This window comes from Dysidea avara, chromosome 11, assembly GCF_963678975.1.
Source record: "Dysidea avara chromosome 11, odDysAvar1.4, whole genome shotgun sequence".
Taxonomy (NCBI): domain Eukaryota; kingdom Metazoa; phylum Porifera; class Demospongiae; order Dictyoceratida; family Dysideidae; genus Dysidea; species Dysidea avara.
In genome coordinates, this window is record NC_089282.1 from 18293741 (window position 1) to 18315985 (window position 22245).

The following is a 22245-nucleotide window of genomic DNA, read 5'->3' on the forward strand; positions in this document are numbered from 1 at the left end:
CACTACAGGTGTATATTATAGCTTTATCTAGTATCCCAGGGTGACTTATATGCATTATAATTAATGTACTTTTTTAGATAAAATATTGCAATTTGCTGGGTTTTCATTCTTCAAAGTATTGAAAGTCTCTCAGTGGCTGAGGGCACAGCCCCCAGCTTATGGTAACTCACTACTGCAAAGTGGGTATCGTCTAAAATGAAACTGGTGTAATTTTTGCATAATCGCTCCATAGTTCAGATGTCCATTATACATTTTATTCTCCTTAATTGGAATGAGAAACAAAACGACAACTGTGCTTGCCAGTAATTAATGCTGGGAGGGAACTTTAGTTGTGATTTATAGTACTGCACCATTCCTCACATTAAAGCAACAGCATCACCTGACATACAAATCTTAACTCTATAGTCACTCCCACCATGCTAGTTTAAAGTACAGAAATTATGTACATCAGGTGATGATCCACAGTGCTTTTGTACTAGCTTGTAACAAGTTGATGTTGTGCTACTTCTAAAAACCAGGCGCCATGTAGCTAGCTAACTCATCTGGGATTAACCATAGATAGTATATGCTACTATGAATTCACCAACTATGTACTACTATTTTACAATAGGGTAGTTTTGGGTTGTGCAATAATATTATTAGCTAATTCTCGTATTTTGTAATTCATGAAATTTCCGTAATTTGTTCAATTACGTTGCTATGCATTGCTAAGGAAGTGCTTGTTAAACAAACCACATTTACCAACATATTACGCACAGAAGTATCTTCTAAACTGTTTTATAGTTTGACTATCGTGTTTTTTCCCACAAATTCTCTTGACAAAGCCTCAAAGCTATTCTTCATTTTCGTTCGTGTAGGGATACGCCCCCTTTCAACTCGAAGCGATAGGCTATTCCTGGTAGTGTACGAGACCTGCACTGTTGTTTTTTCAGTTGTTAAAATATTATCGATCTATCGATTAAAACCACGATAACACACCCCTTTTGCACTAGCTGTATTTCAGTGATCACACACCTTCAGTTTGGAAGGCTGACTCGAGATTTCTATAATCGACCGAAACCACGCCCCTTTTTGGGCAAGCGCACATCTTTGCAGGCTGACTCGAGATACTCTAACACAGCAGTCACCTTAATAGAACAATCACATGTTTATAGCTGGCTATAGTTATGTCTTAACAAAAAAAACTAAACAAACTAGTATATTAAAATTATCATGAACCACGATAGTGGGTTCATAATAGGGATCGCCCATGTTTTTTGCATAGAACGCACACCTAAAAACCACCTTGAAAAGCATCCTTCAACTCAAAACAACCCTCTGGTGGTTCTTTGCAATGAGTATAGGTCCAGTAGTAAGTATCAAGTGAAAAGGAAACAGTATGTGTATTTCAGACAAAACTGAAATATGCCCGTTTGTTCATATTATTCTTCTTCTTATTATTATTCATAATATTATAATCTTCTTACTGCAACCGACTCACTCCCCATCCGTGGTGAGTATAAGCTATGGATTTACAGAAACTATACAATATCCTTGCTCAAGTTTCATTTATGTGTTGATGCTGTCTCTAATGGATCTATCTCTAAGTCAGAATCTATTGCTACTCGGTTTCTAAAGAAATGGCTTAATTTGCCTCGAAGTGCCACACGTGTTATTCTTTACTATCCTGATGTATGCTGCCCAAGTATTTCTCATGTCTCAAGGGAGGCAAAACTGAGTCTATTAGCTTGTGTCAGCTCTTCCTCTGACTTGCGGCTTCAGGAACTAAACTTGCAGCTGCAACTTGGGAGTGCTGCACTGCAAATCCAAGATACTGACTGTTCCATCTTGTCTTCTGCTAAGAAGCAATTATCTGCTTTCCCATCGGCCCGATCACTGTATGTTACGGCTAAGAAGCAGTTAAGGGAACATACCAAGATGCAGTGTGAAGACCATTTACAATCTCTATCTGTCCAATCCAAATTTCAGAACTCAGCTGAGTTAGAAACTTCCTGTAGAACTTGGAACAGACTGGTAATGGGTTTTCACCCTGGTCAATTATCTTTTCTCCTTCGTGCTGCATCTGATACTCTACCCACTGCTGTTAATTTATTGAGATGGTCTATTCAATCTGAAGCTAAGTGTGCTCTTTGTGATTCTCAGCGCCCTACAACTGCTCATGTGTTAAGTAGCTGCCCTGCAGCACTCAATCAATCACGGTATACTTATCGTCATGACCAAGTTCTTTTCGTACTGACCACTAAGCTTACTGAATTCTTTGCTGGCACCCCACATGTTCAAGTATTTGCAGATCTTCCTAATTTCCATGCAAACCATTGCCCCCAGTCAACAATTCCATCTAGTCTGCTTATTACATCATATCGTCCAGACATTGTGTTATATAATTCTCAGAGTTCATCTGTTGCTTTGTTGGAATTAACTTTCCCTCTGGACTCTAACCATCATATCGAGTCTGCTCGTGCACGAAAGCAGAAAAAACCAGAATATCTCCAGCTGTTGGCTGAGTTTGACCGCTTGAATGTTACTAATTATTATGACACTATTGAAATAACAGTACTGGGCCACTATCAAGTTTTCTCTATCAAGAATTTACTCAATCTTTTAAAGTTTGTTCACCCCGATATTGATTCTCCAAAGTCTGCTGTCAAGAATTGGTTGGATGATGCTGCCTTTGCCAGTATTTCTGCTTCTCAGAGGATATTTCTGGCAAGAAACTGTAAGGAGTGGTACACAAACTAATGATAGGCTCTTTTATTCTTCATTTTTGTATTGTAATAGCTACTTTTTTTTTTTTTTTGCCTTGCCATGCCCACGGCGTGATTCTGTTGTGGTGATTCACTTTGTGGTCGCATGTTTCCCGAGGCCTCACATGCAATTTAACTTATGTACATTTAATTTGTTCATCATTATAATGATGGTTTCTCTCTCTTTCACAGGCATAGCAAAGTTTACAAGGAGAATCCTGGGATAAAAAGTAGCAAGGCTTGCTGAATGGATCATTGTGAGTGTCCATGACCTATTTTTGATTTTGTTTCCGGATGGAAACAGCCTAAACCGGGCCGTTTCTTTTTGCCAAATCGCCATTACGCTCGAGAAGCCATACCAGATCACACTCAAAGTTAGATTTTTTGATGTGTGCTACTTGTGGCTAATAGAATTTGTCTTTATTAAACTCAGTATAGACCAGGAAGCTTAATCTGGGCTGATGACTTTGTAGCAAGGTGGCTTCTTTCGCTCCATGATTATTGTACGTGGGCGGGTTATCCAGATTAAATACTCTAATAGAGCAGTCATGTAAATACTCTAATAATGCAGTCAAGTGTATAACAACAATCCTTGCACTGAACTTGACAGCTATTAAAGGCACCAGTAATGTAAATTATAGCTCATATTAAGAGACTCTCAGTCTGTATGCACATTACAATTTGATCAGTTTCATGTTCATACTGAAACGTTGACGGTGTTACTGTGCAGAATACAACATTACACTATTCACCACAGTCTTCATTATCAATTTGTACACATGATATTGTAGTCAGTAGTGTGAGAAGATATTGCTGAGGTGATGATATTTTCCAACAACTTGCAGCAAATACTATAGTCAATGATATAGGTCTATAGTTCGATGGATTAGTACACGGGCCTTTCTTGTATACTGGTGTTACACATGCCCTCTTACAGTCTGAAGGGAGTTTACCCTGGTGTATAATGCAGTCAAGTGTATAACAACAATCCTTATACTGAATTTGACAGCTATTAAAGGCACCAGTAATATAAATTGTAGCTCATATTAGGAGACTCTCAGTCTGTATGAACATTGCAATTTGATCAGTTTCATGTGTGTACTGAAATGTTGATGGTGTCACTATGCAGAATGCAAATTACACTATTCACAACAGTCTTCTTCATAATCCATTAGTGGATTAATAAAAAGTACACAAACAAGATGAATAAAAAATTGGAAATTTTAAAATGGGAATAGGGATTGCTGAAAAAAGCCACAAAACAAGAAGGGATCGCTGGGGTGGTAATGTAAACCACAAATCCCTATTTTGACTCTCTGTCGGTGGTAATGTAAACCACAAATCCTTATTTTGACTCATTTCAAAATGACAGAGCATGTAACTAAAAATTTACGACAGAGAGTCAAAATAGGGATTTGTGGTTTACATTACCACCCCAGCGATCCATTCTTGTTTTGTGGCTTTTTTCAGCGATCCCTATTTCCATTTTAAAATTTCCAATTTTTTATTCATCAAGTAAATATAGAAATAAAGTAGGAATCCAAGCAATAAAAAGTAGTGAAACAAGATATGAACAATGGTAGCTATTACAGCATAGCTTGGTGGGAAATTCCTACTTTGGCATTGAACACATATCATGCCATAGTAGGGATTTCCCACCAAGCTATGCTGTAATAGCTACCATTGTTCATATCTTGTTTCACTACTTTTTATCGCTTGGATTCCTACTTTATTTTTAAATTTATAAATTTTAATATACTATTAACAGAGAGACCATACCACTACAAAGAAGTGGTTAATTTGGCGTTGCTTTAATTTTTTGTGCGATCAGTTCAACACATTTCTACAGTACAGGACTCATCTAAAATTTGTGTTTGTCAGTTAGTGTATCAGCATGGTATCTCGGATTGCAATTGACCATTTGTAAGAGTTGTTATTAGCAAAATTTTGTGGACCGTTCAAACTCAAGTATTGTTTTCTACATATTACAAAGTAATTTACTATTGTTAAAATTTTGCCTCAGTGATATGATAAAACGATGCACAGACTTCACTAATTTTTAAATGGTGTATTTAATGGTACCATGATAGCTACATGTACTGTATTTTATTATTCTAACTGGTTGACAGCTGTAGTTTAGTTGCAACTGTTGCAAGTGACATAGCTAGCTTGTTGTGTATACCAGGTATTTCAGCATACAATCTGGCAATCTGTAGTTTGGGTTCACAAATTGAGCTCCGGAAATTCAGGCTTAGGCTGTGCTGGGATTGCCAGGGCTCTGGTTTGGTACTCTTGAACCTCTTCTCTTGTACTTCTCAGAGGTGTTCAATTTATGAGGTTGCACCTCAGTCACAAATTCACATCTATGATAAGGCCATTTAATCAGTCACCGAACCTGTTCATATTATCAATACATTCATATTGAAAGGGACACACCCCCAAAATATGTAAAATGCTTAAAATGGTGTAAAAACACAGTGATTGTCATGTATTTTTGAAGCACCCACAACATTACATAGTGGTACCCACAAAAAACGGTCTGCTAATTACTCACATACCACTAAGGAATACTCCACCTTATTTTCATGGCTGTAGCTGCAGTGGATACATGAGCCCAGCACAGTTTCTGACCCCGGTTCATTATTTTGCCCAATGCGCAATGTATTGTGGGATTCACCCATTACCAAAACTATGGGAATTCACCTTAAACTAATTAGTCTAAACACAAAAAACGGTCTGGTACATTGTGTACATGAATAATACTTCAGTAATTCAAGGGAATTGTATGAAGAGTTGTTACCCTAGAGCGGGCCATTAAGTTTACAGACAAAAGTTAAGGAGAACAGCTTAGAGAATAGTACCATGTGAATAACTTAGTTTAGAATGGCTTTGTTCTAATTTCTATAGGCCTATATAAATACCATGTTTCCTAAGCCAACTTTTAGTGGGCTTCTCGTACATTTTTGACCTTACCATGTCAGTAGAAATGCAGAATTCTGCTAAAATTAGTAAATTTTATTAGGTACACAATTGCAATAGAGCAGCTTCAAAACCATGGTAACTAAATGGCAGCCATGTTTTTTGTATCAGGCTGGAGATGGTAACGGTTTATTTCCTCGCTTTATTCACCCAGACACTTAGTAAAGACACGGGTAATAGGTGTCAGAGATAGAATAAGATCTGTACTAAATTCCAACAGGATTGTTTCATAGGAAAGAGAAGGCATAAAAATCAATTAGGCTGAGTTATGGGCCATCCACCACTCATAACTGGCTAAAAGGATATGAAACTTATAATACAGGTCTTTATCCAACAGCATACAACCTTACAGCCACCATAGATATACCGACTCCTAATAGGGATTGGAAACGGCATCACGTACCAGAAATAGGCTAGTTTTGAATGTTACGGGTGATTTCCGTAATTTGTATTGTATACTAATTTAATTGTCCCCTAATGAAGTTATAGGTTTTACGAGAGTGATTTAGAACCTAAGAGCGAAGTGTGCTACAATCTTACTAGCTTTATTGCACAGCTTTGACATTAAAGCCTGAAAGACAAACAGTTATGCTAGACAGCAGCTGTGGAGAGTTAGGAGAACAGAAACATGATGGTACAACAACACCTAGCCAAGTTGTAACCAAGGAAATATGCAGCATTTAAACTAGAGGTGTGGCTTACAAACCCTACTGTTCAATTCTAATGACCAATGGGGCTCTAAAAAGCCATGTATTGTCAATATCAGAAGGTGTACACAGCTGCTACAGGAACAGAAACGTACCTTGGTGTAGAAACGATACCGAAACGGCACGATATGACGAGTTTCTTCTGTGGGAAAGGCCAGTCAGTGACTTCCACCAAAGCAACTTGCATCGGTCAACCTTAGAGAACTTTCATATTCTACTAAACCTACACTGACAGTCTACAGTAAAGAGAAATGTTAGTCTTTTCATTCTCTTCAAAGCGGTAACAAGCAAAATGTGCCTCATATCTAACCAGTGATGTCAATTGTGCAAGTAGATATCTATGCAGCCACATCCAGCTATTCCCACGTTAGCCGGAGCTCTACAAAGGTTGAAGATTGGTAGGGTGGCACACCACTAAATTTGGTAAAAACAACCAGCAAAAGTAAACCACTCAATTCTTGATGATGAATTTCAGTAGACACGATTTCTACTGTTCAAACCAACAACCAGCAAGTGTTGAGCGGTTGGATGCTTTTCCAGGTCTAGGTGGAAAATCGATGTGCTATTGGTTTTGCTGGAGACCTGGTTAACCCAGGGATGGCTGTATAAGGCTGTACGGTTGTGGGCTGTTAAACAAAGACCTGTACTGTAAGTTATGTGTATTTTTGCCAGTTCTGAGCAGTGAATGGCCAGTAACGCCGCTTAATCGATTATTACGCATTTCTCTTTCCTACAAAACAGCCCTGTTGGAATACAGTACGGATCTCCTAATGCCTGATACCTTTTCTACATATCTTATTCTATCTCTGACGCCTATTACCCAGTCTTTACAAGTGTCTGGGTGAATAAAGTAAGGAAATCAACCATTGCCATCTCCAGGCTGGTACCAAAATATGGCTGCCGATCCGTTACCATGGTTTTGAAACTGCTCTATGACTGTTTTCAATATGTGGTTTGCACATCATGAATGTCCATATGTCTACACCAATAGCAGATCCTTATCAACTATATACTCATGCTAGCTGTACATCTATTCTGTATAATTAGCAAGATTGCACGATTATGTACCTATCAATATTTAGCCCCACTACCCCTCCCCCCCGGCATACATGGGGGAATGGTGGGGGGTTTGATCCTATTTGACCTTAAAAATCGCCCCACTAGTGGGGCATTTGACTGCTCAAAAATTTTAGCACTTGCTTGACTTTATAAGCTATGCACCTCCTGTAAAAATAACTCCCAAAGTACACTACGTGGGGATTTGACTACTTGTCATGCCCCACTGGTAAGGAATTTGATTGTTCTGACACCCTGAGCTTTTTCAGGGTGTTAATGAACCATCTGGTTAACTTTCATCACGCCATGACATGTTGCGGGTTGTTAACAATTTTTATTTTATTTTTATTTTTTAAAGATAATTTAAATAAACATTTAAACAGTGGGCAGAGAGGCAAACTCTGCCCAGTCTTGGGATGATGGTATTATTGCCATTACAGAAGCAGCATTGCTACATTGAACATCAATGGCAACCTTCTGAATCAAAAATTGGGTGGCCCTATTATCACCAGACTGTTCCATCACCCGGGAACCTATCCGCCTCACTAATGAGTGTGCACATGATCCCCAAGCATCCAAGGTCTCAACACATAAAGGGGAGAAGTGAAATGATGGAATCAGAGAAGAATACTTTCTGCACTTAGCTGACTCTGCAGAGTTTGCCAGCCGGTTGGCACCACTTGCAGAAGTAGATAAATTAGATGGGGCCAGGGTGTCTGAATAGGTAAAGTCCCAGAACAAGGGTAAGCCCCGTGACCAAGGAATCAATGACATGCCATCTGGCCTCTTACCATCATTACGACACACACCGACTGGCTCCAAATAGACACCGGCCGATTATGCCGGCATAATTTAAAGCATAATAGGTGACCAAAAGCATCAAGCATAATGCCAGCATAATAGGGACGATGTTTGAAAAATTAATTAAATGCGCAATACGCGCGCCTGAAAGAAAGCAAATATTCACTGCCAATAGTATTATTAGTGCATTTTATAATCGAAAACACGTAATATAACTTATTAAACCGTTTCTTTGTTGGTTATTCACACTTTGCAGAAATAAGATCGAGATACTCTAATAGAGCAGTCAGGAAAGGCTGATATACTCTAGTAAAACAGTCACTTCTAGAGCATAATCTTGATTTTGAAAGCATAATTTTGAGCATAATAGGCTTAATTTTTGAGCAATGCTCAAAAGCATAATAGGTAAAATTTCGGGCATAATAGGCTGGTGCCTAGCTCCAAAACAGCAGGAACACCTCCAGACGCCAGAGCACGACGAATAGTTTCATTCACTGCAGCGTGCCGAGGAATACGGCCTCCACTACGCCTGCAAGACAAACCGTGAGTTCCAAAAACATCAACTTTACTGCCACAAACACACGTATGCTCGACAACGATGGGAACACCGAGACGTAGACCAAGAGCAATCCTCAAAGATTCATTGTCCAGCTTAGTGCCCAAGGAAGATACAGGTAGAGCACCAAGCCACGCACCAGACTCTGAGGAGGAAACTGACAGTAGACGAGCCTTTGTTCTAGCATCAGAGGCAGAGTCCAAAAGAGATGAAAAATGGTGTTCGTAAAGCAGTTCGTCCCAACTATGTTGATAATGTCTGCGGTCTTCAGGGGGCATAGGATATTCAGCAGACCATTGGTCAAGAGCCTTGTGGAGGAGAGAAGATTCAAAAGTTAAACCGGAAGGAGTCAAGATGGAAGAAACTAGTTCGGAGGTACTATGAAGGGAAGAAAGATAACTGGGCAGACTTAAATCAATAGCACTACGGATTCCCAAACCTCCTTTGGCAGCAGGGAGAATAGACGGAGCCCATGCAGAAGAACTGATGTTTATGTTGGTAATAGTCTGGAGGGAAGTGCGGATTAACTCATCAAACTTCTCTAAAAGTCCAGGAACCCTCCAGGATGGAGAAGTGCACAGGAGATAAAGGAGTTTGGGGGATGGCAAAACAATGACGCAGCAGATAAAAGGCATCATGAGCAAATAAAGTCTCCAGACGTGAACTAAGAGTCTGAATACATCCAAGCTTGGATTCGAAACTTGAAGGTAGTGCATCAAGAGTAATAGGGGAACCCAACAAAGTCACCTTTGAAGAATCAAGGAGATGGACCTCAGGTGCAACAGATTGTAGTTTATCAATAAACGGGGTGGAAGATGCACCTGCAATGTATGCTTCACATTTGGAAAGGTTCAAGGAGAGTCCCAGGGAAGAAGATTGTTCCAGAATAGTTGTAAAATCTGCTAGAACAGACTGTGGTGAGCCGCCGAGAGTGCCATCATCAAGATACCAAACATTAAAAGTTGATACAAACTAGGAATGGATGGCTAGACTGAAAAGGACTGGACCCTAGGGGTCACCTTGCTGCACACCAGTAGCAGATGGAATGATGGAATCACCAAAAAACAGGTGAGCTGAGGTACGATAAGCAAGCCAGACAAAGGGAAATAAACAACTAAACTTCTCTCTAACAACGTGAAGAAAGTGGTTACGTCTGACGCTATTGAAAGCATTGCGGTAGTCCACCTTGAGTGGAACTAGTGGATGACTGTGAGTACTTGATGACAAAAACTTACGGGCAGCATGAACCGCTGCCTCACACCCACCTGAGGTTCCAAAACCTAACTGCACTGGGAGAAAGAAAAGTCCCAACTCACTCCCTAAACAAAGGCAAGCAGTTTTTGCAGCAAGACGACGAAAAACACTATCAACAGCAATTGGGCGGAGACCACCCCCAGGCTTTCGTAAAGCCACAAGGTTAGGGCTGAGCAATAGTATCGATAGTGTGATATATCGTGATAGTAAATCACTATCGTTATCGCGATAGTAGGATATCACTATCGTGATAGTTATGATAAGCTCAGATCTGCATTAAAATGGTATTAACAACCCTTCTATACTGTTTTACAGCAGCTTACTTACAAAGGAGTGGCCTGTAAAAGCTTTACCAAAAGTCCATATTCATCGGCCTCCCACGTAGTTAATTAACAAATGTCCTGTGCATGCAAAATAACTTTCTATATGATTACAAATCATAGCTATACAACTGAGACTTTGTTAAGAGCGAAGTGTTTCATAAACTATCGGGATAGTATTCACTATCGCGATATTTAGTGAGTAACTATCGTGATAGTAAAATTTTTACTATCGCTCAGCACTACACAAGGTTTGCCCCAAAAAAGAATGGTTGAAAAACAGGATGGAACTTCCCTGATAACATGTAGTTGATCAAGAAGGTAAGTGACTTCAACAAACGAACCCCAGCTTCCCCAGTAAACTTGGAAATCAACTCCTTGAAATGCTGGAGGCGCAGTTGATCTAGACCACCTGCAGAGCCAGCTTTAAAGCTACGGATAGCACGAGTAACAACAGCACACGAAACTGACAAAACCTCTGAAGAATCATCAGGTGGTTCAGGAAACTCTAAGTCAGGAGGAGAGGATGGATGTTTCGACTGAAGACCAGATAATGTCTCATCATCAAAGGGTGCCAAAGTATCATTGAAACTAGCAAGGCGCACTGTACCAGTACCATCACCATCTGAGAGTTTGGCCTCCACTCGGCGACGCAGGGTTGAGTCGTTAGATGAAGATGGGTCAGGCCTAGTAGGAGAACGCTGGTTGTACAGAAGAGGGAAAAAATCTATAGAGCTGGAAGCAACTGCTGCAACTTGACGCTTATAGTGGTAAGAGAAGGGAAAGATGAATCATTACTAGATGTGTCAGGGATAGCTAAAGCTGTGCAGCCAAAAAACAGAAGTTTCCACCAGGGTAAGACACCAGTATCACCAGAAATACAGCCATTAATGATAGTTGTGAGTGCTTGAGTGGTCTGTATACGGGCCCCCTTTGGAATATGTCGAAGAACTCGCACTGAACGGGTATTCTTGATGGAACAACTCAAAACAAATCCACTCACCCGTAGGAACTAGTCTCGCATAGCCAGGCGCTTTTCTTTCTTTTGTGTGGGGGCGGGGAAAGAAAAGGGTCTGGTGAACATAGTATAGCATCATCGTTGGGCTATCCCGAGATTGTGGGGATTCTACTGCGCAGCTTCCGGATTGTTGTTTGGTGCAAATGACGTGATCTGCTGCATTTGCGTCCTGTTACCATAGATATTTCAGTAGTAGCTATGGTAACAGGATGCAAATGACGCAAATATTAGCAAATCACGTCATTCGTGCCAATCAACAATCCGGAAGCTGCGCAGTAGAATCCCCACAATCTCGGGATAGCCCAACGATGATGCTATACTATGTTCACCAGACCCTTTTCTTTCCCGCCCCCACACAAAAGAAAGAAAAGGGTCTGGCTACGCGAGACTAGCGAAGAGTGGGTCTGGCCACGCGAGACTATACACCACGCACAGTCTGCGTAGCTAGACATGTACAGCTTTTTCCCTTCCTAAAAAAAAGAAACAGAAAACACAGTGCCACGCCTATATATTTCGCTCCTTTCTCTCCTTATTAATAAAAATATTATAGCTACTATAACAGTACATAAAGACATAGTGGGTCTAAAAAGTACACCTGTTGCATCGATGGCTTCGGTCATCAGAGATTTATCCTCGTTTTTCGCTGCCATTGTTACTCGAGTCCAAGACGAATCTCGTGATGTGACGCAGTCTGTTTTTAGCGCAGAGCTTACGAAGTCATGTATAATTTTCACGAAGCGCCTGTTTTGTCCACGCGCACAATTCTAGTACGGATCAGGGGTTATGTATAATTATTGTTATTATATTTATTACTGTGCAGCAATCAAAAGATTATAACGCACATAGACTCGCGTAGCCAGACCCTATTTCTCCGCACGGCGCTTATCGATTGGAAATTATAAGCGGCACAGGTGTGATCATAAAAGTTACTTAAGTTATTACAAAGCTCATTAGGGGTAGAGGAATTAATTACATCAGCAGGGAGTTGGTTCCATAATTTGATGGTTGATGGGAAAAAGGAAAATTTGTATGCATCAATTAGAGTCATTGGTTATATCTATGTACGGATCAAGTGGTGAAACAGCGTGACCAACATGCTAACCTTTAGATCTACAGAGCCTCCAAACCAGAAGGAACATAGCCAAACTCATTATGTATAAATTAATCAATTGAAATTAATTTTACACATTCCCTACGATTCCCTCCACTATTAATTAGAAGCGCAAAAAGGTAACAACTCATCATAATGTGGTATATGTAATGCCAGGGCATTGTATTTAGCACTGAACCCCTCATAGATAAATGCCCAGCACAATGCATATTTTCCCACCACCAAGAAAACTGTCCTGAAAGTAACACCCGGCCTTATGTTAAGTGTTAATGCTAGTGGTATAAAAGTTTGGTATTATTACATAAAGTACCACACTAGAACTCAAGATCTCTCTCTCTCTCTTATACCAAATGGACTGGCCACAGCCAGTCTTCTTCGAATATATATCAAGGAGACATCAATTTGTGTGCATCTCAAGAATACAACTAGTGAGTTTGCTTCTTATAGGAACATAGTACAAGATAAAAATTTCCTTCTCTTCAGTTACCAGCCCACATATAAGGACCACTATCATGATATTGCATATACTTTCAAGCTGTAGAGGCTTAAACTTAGTTAATAGGTGGGCATGGATTATGTTAAAGATAATAATGGTGAGGATGTTGATACAAAAAATCTACCGGTCTCTTCTGTGATTTTGCTGAGATGTCGAGGACATCGTTTTCATTTTGGTATGACAAAACTGTTGTCACTGCTGAACCTGATTTGTAAGGTACTGCACTGTTTCATCTTCTTGTTGATGCTCATTGGTATCAGTGTGATGCTACTTCCCATCAGCTGGTGACTGACTATTTTATATAGTACTAGCTGTAGTACCTGCCCTATCATGCAGGGCATATGTACAATGACATGGAAATTAAATTACAGTTGGTAATATACTATTATAGATACTTTATAAAAGACTAAGGAAACAATGTGGTGTAAGGATTGCATGAATGCAATAATTGTGGAGAAGTGCACTCTTATTGGAATATTTTGTGACTTAAGTTGCTCAAATTCTACCATCAACCAAACATACCATGAATTACTGTAATCCGCACTACAATGATTCTGTTATGACAAAATATAACGGCTTTATAAAATATAACAGCATGGGCACAGACTGGGGGCTAGCAAGAAATAATAATAAATGAAAACAAAAATTTTTCAGTCATCCAGCCCAAGACAGCTCATGGAAAAAACCTGCCAGCCTTTTCTTTTGTTTTGCTGCACAGGAAAACCCGAAAAATGCTCCACTCTGCTTTGTATGCATGTGTAGAAAGAGTTCAAATCATTGCTGCAAAGTGTATAAATAGCTCCCATTTTCACAACGTGCCCCACGTTGTGAAGAACAGTCTGCCACGGGACCGTGTCATTTCACTGTGTAGCTGCAGTCATCCCTCCTCCGAGCAAACCATCCAGGATATGCATAAAGACAAAAGAATAGAAAAGATAAATAGTTACACACATACATAAATATACAAAGCAACCATCTGATACATTTTTTTTACCATAATACCTTCCTTACCACCATCCACAGGTGCTGATCCACAATATCACAAAGCAGCAGTAGCAGCAGACAAACCTAACTAAAGTGTATGTGTTTGCCTATCTAAAAACCTCACTATAACTACATTACGTGTTTTGCAATCCCCTCTAACTAAAAGTGTCAATCTATCTGCTGAACCTACCCTAGATAGTGCCACATAAAGCATGCCGTGTGTGAAGCTTTCGTCCGTCAAATCTAATCCTACACCCTTAAAAAGTTTGGCCCTGGCTTTTGTTAATGGTCATGGCAAAGCAAAGTGCAATTGGAAATTGAAGCCATCTAAATTCAAAAGGCAAAACCGAGTTACTCGGAATGAGAGGAATGCGTGGTATTATAATATCGTGTCCTGCATATCTACCATGAGAAATCTTGGCCTCTACTGTGTTAGCCGACAGTTTAGTAACTACACACCTAGTGCCATTAGTAACCCTTGGAGGATCTAGAGAGCGTAGAATAATAATAGGAGCGCCTACTTTAAGTAAGAGAAGATGCTGAGGTAGTCCAGATACCTCTAAAGAGTTCAAGAATTCTGTTAGAAAGTGAACAGCCTGAGATTCATCAGGTATGGTGTCCAAGGACCTGTACTCACAACAGTCACCAGGTAACTGCTCCACCAGAGTCATGTTGATGGAATGAGTGGTCTTGTTAAGAGGAGCAAGAATGCAGCATTCAGAAAGCCAAGCCAAGTCCCTAAAGTTATAGAGCAAATCTGGATACACCCTGGAAACCAGTTCCTCCTTGCTATCCACAAAGGTTCCCATGGTGTCAGGTAGCTGGACAACATCAGGTAGAGTGTCAATAGGAAACTTCCCATCTCCAATGGCCAATAGTTCTTCAGCGAATTGTCCAGCTGCCACATCCCCACACAGGTGCACTCTCATGTTAGTGTGTAGTTGTTTAACCACCACACTGTCCCACAGATGAGATCGCTTGAGGCAAGCATCAACAATGTTACCTCTAGTGCCACCTTGAATGACAGGTAGAATCTGCCTGAAGTCACCACACAGTAGCATGCACTTGCCTCCCATTGGATTATCATTCCCTTTTGCCATTCTGTTGAGTAGAACCAAGCCCGTGGTTTCCCAAAAATCATCTCCTTTGTGAGCATCTCTAACAATTTCTTCACCTTAAGCCTAAACACACGGGACACTAAGTCTGGACGGTCCAGAGGCTCTTGACCTGGTAGTAGATTGTTCCTAATCTCTGGCCAATTAGGATTGGTGGTCATGGTGATAAAGAGGTCGGGGTGGCCATACTTCCTAACGTAGGTCATTGCATCCTGCTGACGCTCATGCATGTAGCGTGGTCCACCAGTAAATGACGACGGTAGGATCACCCTACGACCAACATTCCTGGGGTCACCATCCCCATCTACCATTGCATCCCGCAAATCCTGGTAGCAATCAGCACGTAGTGCCTTTTGCTCACGCCTGAGAAACTGTAAGCGCTCAGTTTCAATCTTACAGTAGGCGTCAACCGGGAATTGCTGGAAAAGCCTTTTAGCCTTAAGCAATACAGGCACTTGCTGCCTGACCATGATGTGGTAGCGGTAATACACCATGGCTGTCAATTTCCTACCATTAGCCAATTTCAGGTTGATGTGCCATCCATCGGTGCCATAAGAAAAGAGTAAAGGATACTGTAAAGGATCATACCCCCTATGAAGTTCAGAAATGCGCTGCAAAGACCCATCCCTATAGTGCAAAACTATGACGCTATTATTTACATTATCATTAGGCATTAGCACTCCTACCTCGTCACACATCGGGCTGTTGTACCTCCTAGCATGCTCTCCTACAGGCCGTTTGTTCTCATTAATCACTACCCTAATATTTGCTGGCTCATCATGCTGTTCAAATATTTCTTTAGCTACCTTAATAAGTTGAACATAGTGATTATCGTCATGCAAAAGCTCAGTAATACCCCTAACTATGTCAAGCCTTAACCCATCAACTATCCCACATCTTGTAGCTACTTCAGTTTGCTGGTTGTCGATAAAATAAATTTGGGAGAATTTAGGAGACTCACCTGTTGATGGAACTAAACTACCTATACGATGATAGACTTGACCCTGTACTCTAAAAGAAGGATTGAAGCCAGCCATAGTTATCTCGTTACAGCCAAAGCTTGTCATTTGAAATGCACTATTATACTTACGTATGCTAGCTAGAAAATGTTTACCTGCTGTGCTTGTACCTTCATACAGGTGTCTCAAGAATGACTGGGGCTGTGGAAATGCCTCTAACTGGACATTACCCTTCAAGCAACAAAGGGATTCGGTCTCCTGGGGAAATTTTAATGCGCCGCAGTGTGTGCATTCTACACTAAGTGTGCCTACATCTGTAGTGTTGAAGAAGTTGTGTGGCTGATAGTTAAGCCCCCTAAAGCTTGGGTGTGTGCTTGCACGTACCTGTTGTCTGCGTGCTGTGTTAGCCTGCTGCTCCAGAGCTCTGTAGAGTGGATCAGCTCGAGCTTGTTGATGGGAAGCTGTATCTTGTTGTTGCTCCTCTCTCCTTGTTACTGGGTCTTCACGCGCAAGTCGACGGGCAGCTGTATCGCGCTGCTGTAACGCGCAGCGGTTCTAGAGTACAATGCGTGACATCAAATGGAATGCAGACAGACAGACAGACAGACGGCTTTTCACTCTTATAATATAGAAGAAGAAGATATAGATCTTAGGTCATGTGATATGTAAACTAAACTCTTTTTAAACACCATGCAGTAAATTAATCCTGACTGCATATCCTAAGTTACAGCAGATGAGACACATAATTATTATATATACATTCAAACTCCATAAAATGGACAGTCTACATACTATACAAACTGTAGCAGTGTTAGATACAGAATATATAATTGTATGGGATAAAAATCTATAATAGTAATTACAAGTGGGACTCTGCATGTTATACTGTGGACAAGGCCATGGCTAAATAGAAAAATATCTTTTAGGCAACAGATTACATTACTTATAGATTCACCAATGTTTTGATGCTTGCTTATGCAATAAGTCTAGTAAATTCCAGTACTGTGACCCAGATTCATATACTGCTGTGCTTATAACTGCAACTGTAGCCTTTGATCCATTTGTGTCCAGCCATTTTCTAAGCACTTGCACTGTCTGCTCTTTGACAGATTCCTTGTAATCCCTCCTGATAGCATGTACATCAGCCTCACTGACATCCAGCATTCTGCCAAGGATCTCCCAGTCTGCTGCCAAGTTTGATGCAAGTGTCATGAACAATTTCTGCTGGGATCCAAGTAATTTGATCGGTGTTGTATCATTTCTGAGATGAGAGAATACAACATTAAAATGTTCCTTGCTTGACACTGCATGTTGAGGTGCAAGTGGTCTCTGTTGTGGTATCATTCTGTTGGCAGGGGCTGGTGCCATGTGTTGATTGCTCTGACGTTGACTAACTGTAAGATAAAAGCATACAATAACAATGAGATAAACCCCAATATATATATATAGCAGCTAACTATAGACGGGTTGCAACCTAAGGATTGGTCCGGTAAAAAGTTGCTATGGCTTTGGATTTCTGGGGAAAAAAAGAGGGCAAAAGTATCAACCATTCTATTACAAAAACTTTCCCTAAGCAGAATTAGTCACTGGGGTAAAAGTAAAGTCCGCAATGTACTTTTACCTACTAACTCACTTTGTAGTACCAATATTCTAACTTTCAGTACGATTCCTTCGCAATAGCGTTTTAAAACTTTTCTCTTGCCCTCGAAAATGGTGTCTTATTGTGTGCATGTGATTTTATAGAGTGCTACATCCTAGATCACAATGCGTCTTACTTGGAACATCGTAAGGGCCAAATTTCCAATGTTGCCATGATTTTTTTATAAATCCATAAAATTTTCTATTTATGAATTTATACCATAAGAGTCTATTTTTTTACAGGCACAATAGCAACAAAGAGCGAGCTTTGTCCATTCAGAAAATCATTCTAGAGCCTTTGAGCATGAACAGTGTAATGACCTTCAACCTCATCAAACCATAGCAAGGATAATTTTTTTAAATTGAAATGCTGAAAAATTTACTTGGGCAGAATTGCAGCAAACTCTTTGTGTATATAATTCCAGTACAGTGAAACTGATGCTTGTAGGTATTCAATAATTGTGTTGGATGTTGCATGGATTATTGCGGTAGTAATATAGAAGGTTAAAGATTATAGAGGTATTCCGGATTGGATAAGAGGGGTTGAATTATCAATCACCCATGACATTTCATAGAGAACTAACCAATAAAAGAGTCTAGCTATAGCAATTAGCAAGAGTTTATAATGTGGGAAGGAAACTCTTGCAATTAAAAACATTTATTTTATTAACATGAAACTTTGCAGGTGAAATTAATTGAAGGAAAACTCTATATATTAGGCTGATTTGTCAAGCTATTTTCGTTAACAGCTGACTTTCCATGTTTTATATAGTCTTCTCAATTATATAAACTTACATTTACTTCTTTTTGGGGCTAGTTTAACCATGTTTCCCAGAGGTGGTTTCTCCACTCTGTTCTGACCAGTCAGAAAAGCATAGAGACTAGCAAACTCTTCATCATTAACAGTTAGACGATGTGAAGAGATGGAATAACAAGTGGCACCTCTCATCGACAGTGGAACGTACTCCATATTTTTCTCGCTATCAATGAATACTGCCCTGAAAGCAATACCTTTGGAATTGTTCAACAAATTATACACAGAGTACCCCTTGACACATTCACTACTTGTAAGACTCGTATAAAAGTTTGGTGTTATTATACAAAGTACCACACTGGAACTCAAGATCTCTCTCTCGTACCAAATAGACCAGTTGTCTACAGATGGGTCTCTTTCAAACATATCTATGGAGACATCAACTTGCATACCCCTCAAGCATAGAGCTAGTGACAAAAGAGCTTGCTTCATATGACCTTCTTTATCAGGTACATAGTGTAAGATGAACACTTTCCTTCCCTTTGGTTGTTGAACTACATCAGGACCAGTATCTTGGTATTGGATACTTTTAGGTTGTGGATTCGGCCTTCTTGTAATATCAACAGGTGGGCTAGTATTCTGTTGAAGGTCATCATGGGCCATTGTTGAGGAATGTCGCAATACAGATTGTGTAGAGGGGTTTTCTTTGATGTCATCTCTGCTGACTTTATGCAATGTTGTGGACGTGGTTTCCTTGTTTGTAGGAGAAACTTGCCACAGCCACTGCTGAGCCTGATTTGTGAGGTACTGCAGTGTTTCATGTTGTGGTTTACATTCTACTTGTTGATGTCTGGATGAAGCATGTAAACTGGTATCAGGTTGCTTCCCATCTTCAGGCTTGTAAGGACCATGTATTGAATGTGGAGTAACAGTTAAATTCAGTGGCTCATTGTGCAAATAATTGTTTGAATTTGTTTTTGCCTCTGCTTCGTTGTGAACCACATTGAAATTAGACACTACAGGTCGATATGGTGTCATCGAAGAAGGTTGCACTGACATATTTTGTCCACCATTTTCGTCATTGTTCAGACTGTGCATTGAGTTTGATCGTGCTGTTCCTTGAGTCCCAAAAAGTCTTCGTGAAAGGTTTGAGTTTGTAGTTGCAGCGAGCTTTCCCTGTTGATCATAGCTAACCATGGACGGTCCCAAACTCTCGCTGGTGACAGCATGGCATTGTACATCCTCATTGGGTAGCTCCGATGTGTTATTACTGCTAACACGGTGATTAGGTTCTTCCCTGACAAATGTACGCGCAAGGGGAACGAATGGTCGAGAATTTGAGCAACCTCCTGCTCTTTCGTTGAATGTAAGCGAACCGCTGCCGGTCACTAACTTTTGTTTCACATCAACACTAGTTAGGCAGTAGTCTCGGGTTTTGAAAACTTCTTCTTGAAACAATACACTATGACTCTCAGGTTGAATTGCCATTGTACGATAAGGCACAGCTCTGCGCTCGGAGGTTGTAAACAGTAGTTTAAATCATAGATATACTAAACTTTACAACGGGATTGGAAACGGAAGTAACTCACGTGACGTCTCTGTACAAATTCCCAATGTGACGTAACGAGCTCGAAAAATCATCCATGTTTCGCTTGCGCTAGTTAGTCACCATAGATACTGTCCGTAGTTACGAGCGCGATATTATTTCTAATGGCTTTATTTGCCAACTATTAGCAATTTGTCGACTTTTAACTTGCATCATAATTGGCATTACTACGCATACTTGTAGTATCCGTGTTAAGTGGACATGTTTTGCGCCAGAGAACACGAGGAAGAATAGCTCGAAGAATAGCATGTTTTTTCGCTTTAGAATCGTCACTGAAGTGTTAGCAAATGATTGTCTGATGGATCAACAGTTATGAATTAATCTAAAAGTAAGTGTTATTTAAGGCAACAAGTGTGAACGCACTTTTCGCTTGTAGGCAACATGCGTTCGTGCCTTGTTTTCTCGAGTGATAGGGTATGCTGGTAGTTAGTATTGTAAGCTGCTTATGTAGGGGACAATGTTACCAGCTGGAATCACAAGGCGTTACAAGCTGCTGATGATGGCGTGCCTAGCGTAACCTATCCAAGAGCGACTTGGAGACTCCAGGCGGAGCAAGAAGCTGTTCCTGTGTGTGAAGAAGAGAAAACAGAGATTTTTGTGTTTAGAACAGCGTTTATGACATGTTATTTTGAAAAGTTGGTGATTGCGGTCAATAGGAATTTGTGTGGTTATTGTATCAATAATGTTGGGCGCACGCAATCTTTGCACATGTTTACTAAAAATGAAACTAGTTTTTGAGTGATAGCCGTGAAGGCTTCAAAGTTTGTAGGGAGATTCGCTGATAAATTCTCCAGAGGTCTATGTTTAGATTTTGTCCGTAGCGTTATGGCTTCATGAGTTACGGCACCGAGAACATGAGGTTTTGAATGATGTAGCACACTTTTAGTACTAACTTAAGTTCTATGTACGCTGTGTACTAATACTAAACATAGAGTTGTGAGTTATAAGCTGAAGTTTGTTCAACGTGGTTTCCAGTGCGCTACTGTGAAAAATGGAGGACTAGTTTCGATTTAAGCGCTTCATAAAGAACTACGCATAGTTATAAAATGGTATAGGCTAGAAGAATTCTGTTTGGTTTGTGTTGAAGAGAAAGAGAAGCACTTCCAACGTAAGTAGCATATGGATTCATTTTATACATTATGTGAGTATTAGCAACAATACAAAAAATGCATGTTGTATGGCTTCAAATAGCCGCGAGCACCCTTAACTTGATGAATTGGTTAACCTAGCCTTGTACACAATAACAGGAATGCGTGTGCAACCACAAGAGGCTGTTGTTCGTAATAAACAAGCCACCAGTATGTCAAGAGGTAAGTGAATTATGTTATGGCCACACCGTCTCATTTTTGTAGACTTGTCACAGATTCTCTGTGTTGGGAAGCAGCTTAGGTAGCTTTGTTTTGAAATCTATATCAAGTGTGTAGTGTAATCGGCAACTTGGAGTTATTGTATCAATTGTCATATTGTATAAAATTACTGCTTACCACTTTACACTTGTGGACTTTTAGTAGGCCCATGACCAATGCTAGATATCAATTTACCATACCATCAACTACTACCACACTTGGGGGGTGTAAAGTGTGTGTTGGATTGCTCTGAAACCAAAGCTGTATGGCACGGGGATGAAAGACAGAATCTTCTAATAAGACACAAAATTTTGAAGAAATCATCCAAGCCACATGATTAGACATCCATCAAAGAACACCAAATGACAGTGTACTGATGACCAACAAGCAAGAGCTCAAGATGCACTACCAAATTATATGTTTAAACAGTACGTGTACTTTCGAAAGAAGTGACATAAACACTTATAGCTAGCTACATTGCACACGTAATTCAACGTACACATATTACTGTACAGTTAAAATATTCAAAGTGTATGGTTTCTTTGTTAGTGTGAGGGATTGTCGATTTGATTTATAATTTAAACTCAAAACCAGTCAGCACCAGCCGTTCTTCCCTGGTTGAGTACACACACACATTATGGTATATAGTACATGACACATGATACAACCACAAGAATACAACACAAAACACAGAAAATAATTACAAAATCAATTAAGTAACTCAGTGACAATAAACATAAAAACAGTTCATCAGAAAAATCTCTTGCCATCACCATTTCCTCAGTTAAAGCATTCCACCAC

At 40.1% G+C, this 22245-nt stretch overlaps 3 protein-coding genes and 1 long non-coding RNA gene across 5 annotated transcripts in view; 1 reads left to right on the forward strand and 3 right to left on the reverse strand.

Annotated features, from left to right (window-relative positions):
• The window catches only part of LOC136239451 (uncharacterized), a 54971-nt gene extending 42859 nt beyond the window's left edge, over positions 1-12112 (reverse strand). The window contains exon 1 of the mRNA XM_066030190.1: positions 12031-12112. Within this exon, the coding sequence (XP_065886262.1) occupies positions 12031-12085 (55 nt within the window). The 5' untranslated portion in view covers positions 12086-12112. The remainder of the gene's footprint in view (positions 1-12030) is intronic.
• Positions 12113-13209: 1097 nt separating this feature from the next.
• Positions 13210-15452, reverse strand: LOC136237746 (uncharacterized). Its single transcript, XM_066027958.1, has 3 exons — positions 15092-15452; positions 14433-15041; positions 13210-13367 (listed from the first exon to the last, which is right to left on the reverse strand). The coding sequence occupies exons 1-3, from the start codon at positions 15450-15452 to the stop codon at positions 13210-13212; spliced, it is 1128 nt and encodes a 375-aa protein (XP_065884030.1).
• A 1372-nt stretch (positions 15453-16824) lies between these two features.
• Positions 16825-20083, reverse strand: LOC136239452 (uncharacterized). Its single transcript, XM_066030192.1, has 2 exons — positions 18534-20083; positions 16825-17494 (listed from the first exon to the last, which is right to left on the reverse strand). The coding sequence occupies exons 1-2, from the start codon at positions 19978-19980 to the stop codon at positions 17052-17054; spliced, it is 1890 nt and encodes a 629-aa protein (XP_065886264.1). The 5' UTR covers positions 19981-20083; the 3' UTR covers positions 16825-17051.
• LOC136239458 (uncharacterized) lies at positions 20028-21992 on the forward strand. Of its 2 annotated transcripts, none has more exons than XR_010693472.1 (3): positions 20028-20426; positions 20550-21408; positions 21451-21992. It is a non-coding gene; the product is annotated as an uncharacterized lncRNA (long non-coding RNA). The 2 variants fall into 2 exon arrangements; XR_010693471.1 differs by having other exon boundaries at positions 21462-21992.
• The last annotated feature ends 253 nt before the right edge of the window (positions 21993-22245 follow it).

Bases quoted from the DNA above. Each gene is read 5' to 3' on its own strand.
- LOC136237746 (XM_066027958.1), bottom strand. From the start codon at position 15,452: ATGGTAGATGGGGATGGTGACCCCAGGAATGTTGGTCGTAGGGTGATC. The intron at 15,042-15,091 runs GTGCATGCTACT...CTGTCATTCAAG, and splicing joins GATAATCCAATGGGAGGCAA to GTGGCACTAGAGGTAACATT. The intron at 13,368-14,432 runs GTAGATATGCAG...CCTGCATGATAG, and splicing joins AGAGGCCAAGATTTCTCATG to GGCAGGTACTACAGCTAGTA.
- LOC136239452 (XM_066030192.1), bottom strand. From the start codon at position 19,980: ATGGCAATTCAACCTGAGAGTCATAGTGTATTGTTTCAAGAAGAAGTT. The intron at 17,495-18,533 runs GTAAGTTTATAT...TTTATCTTACAG, and splicing joins AGCCCCAAAAAGAAGTAAAT to TTAGTCAACGTCAGAGCAAT.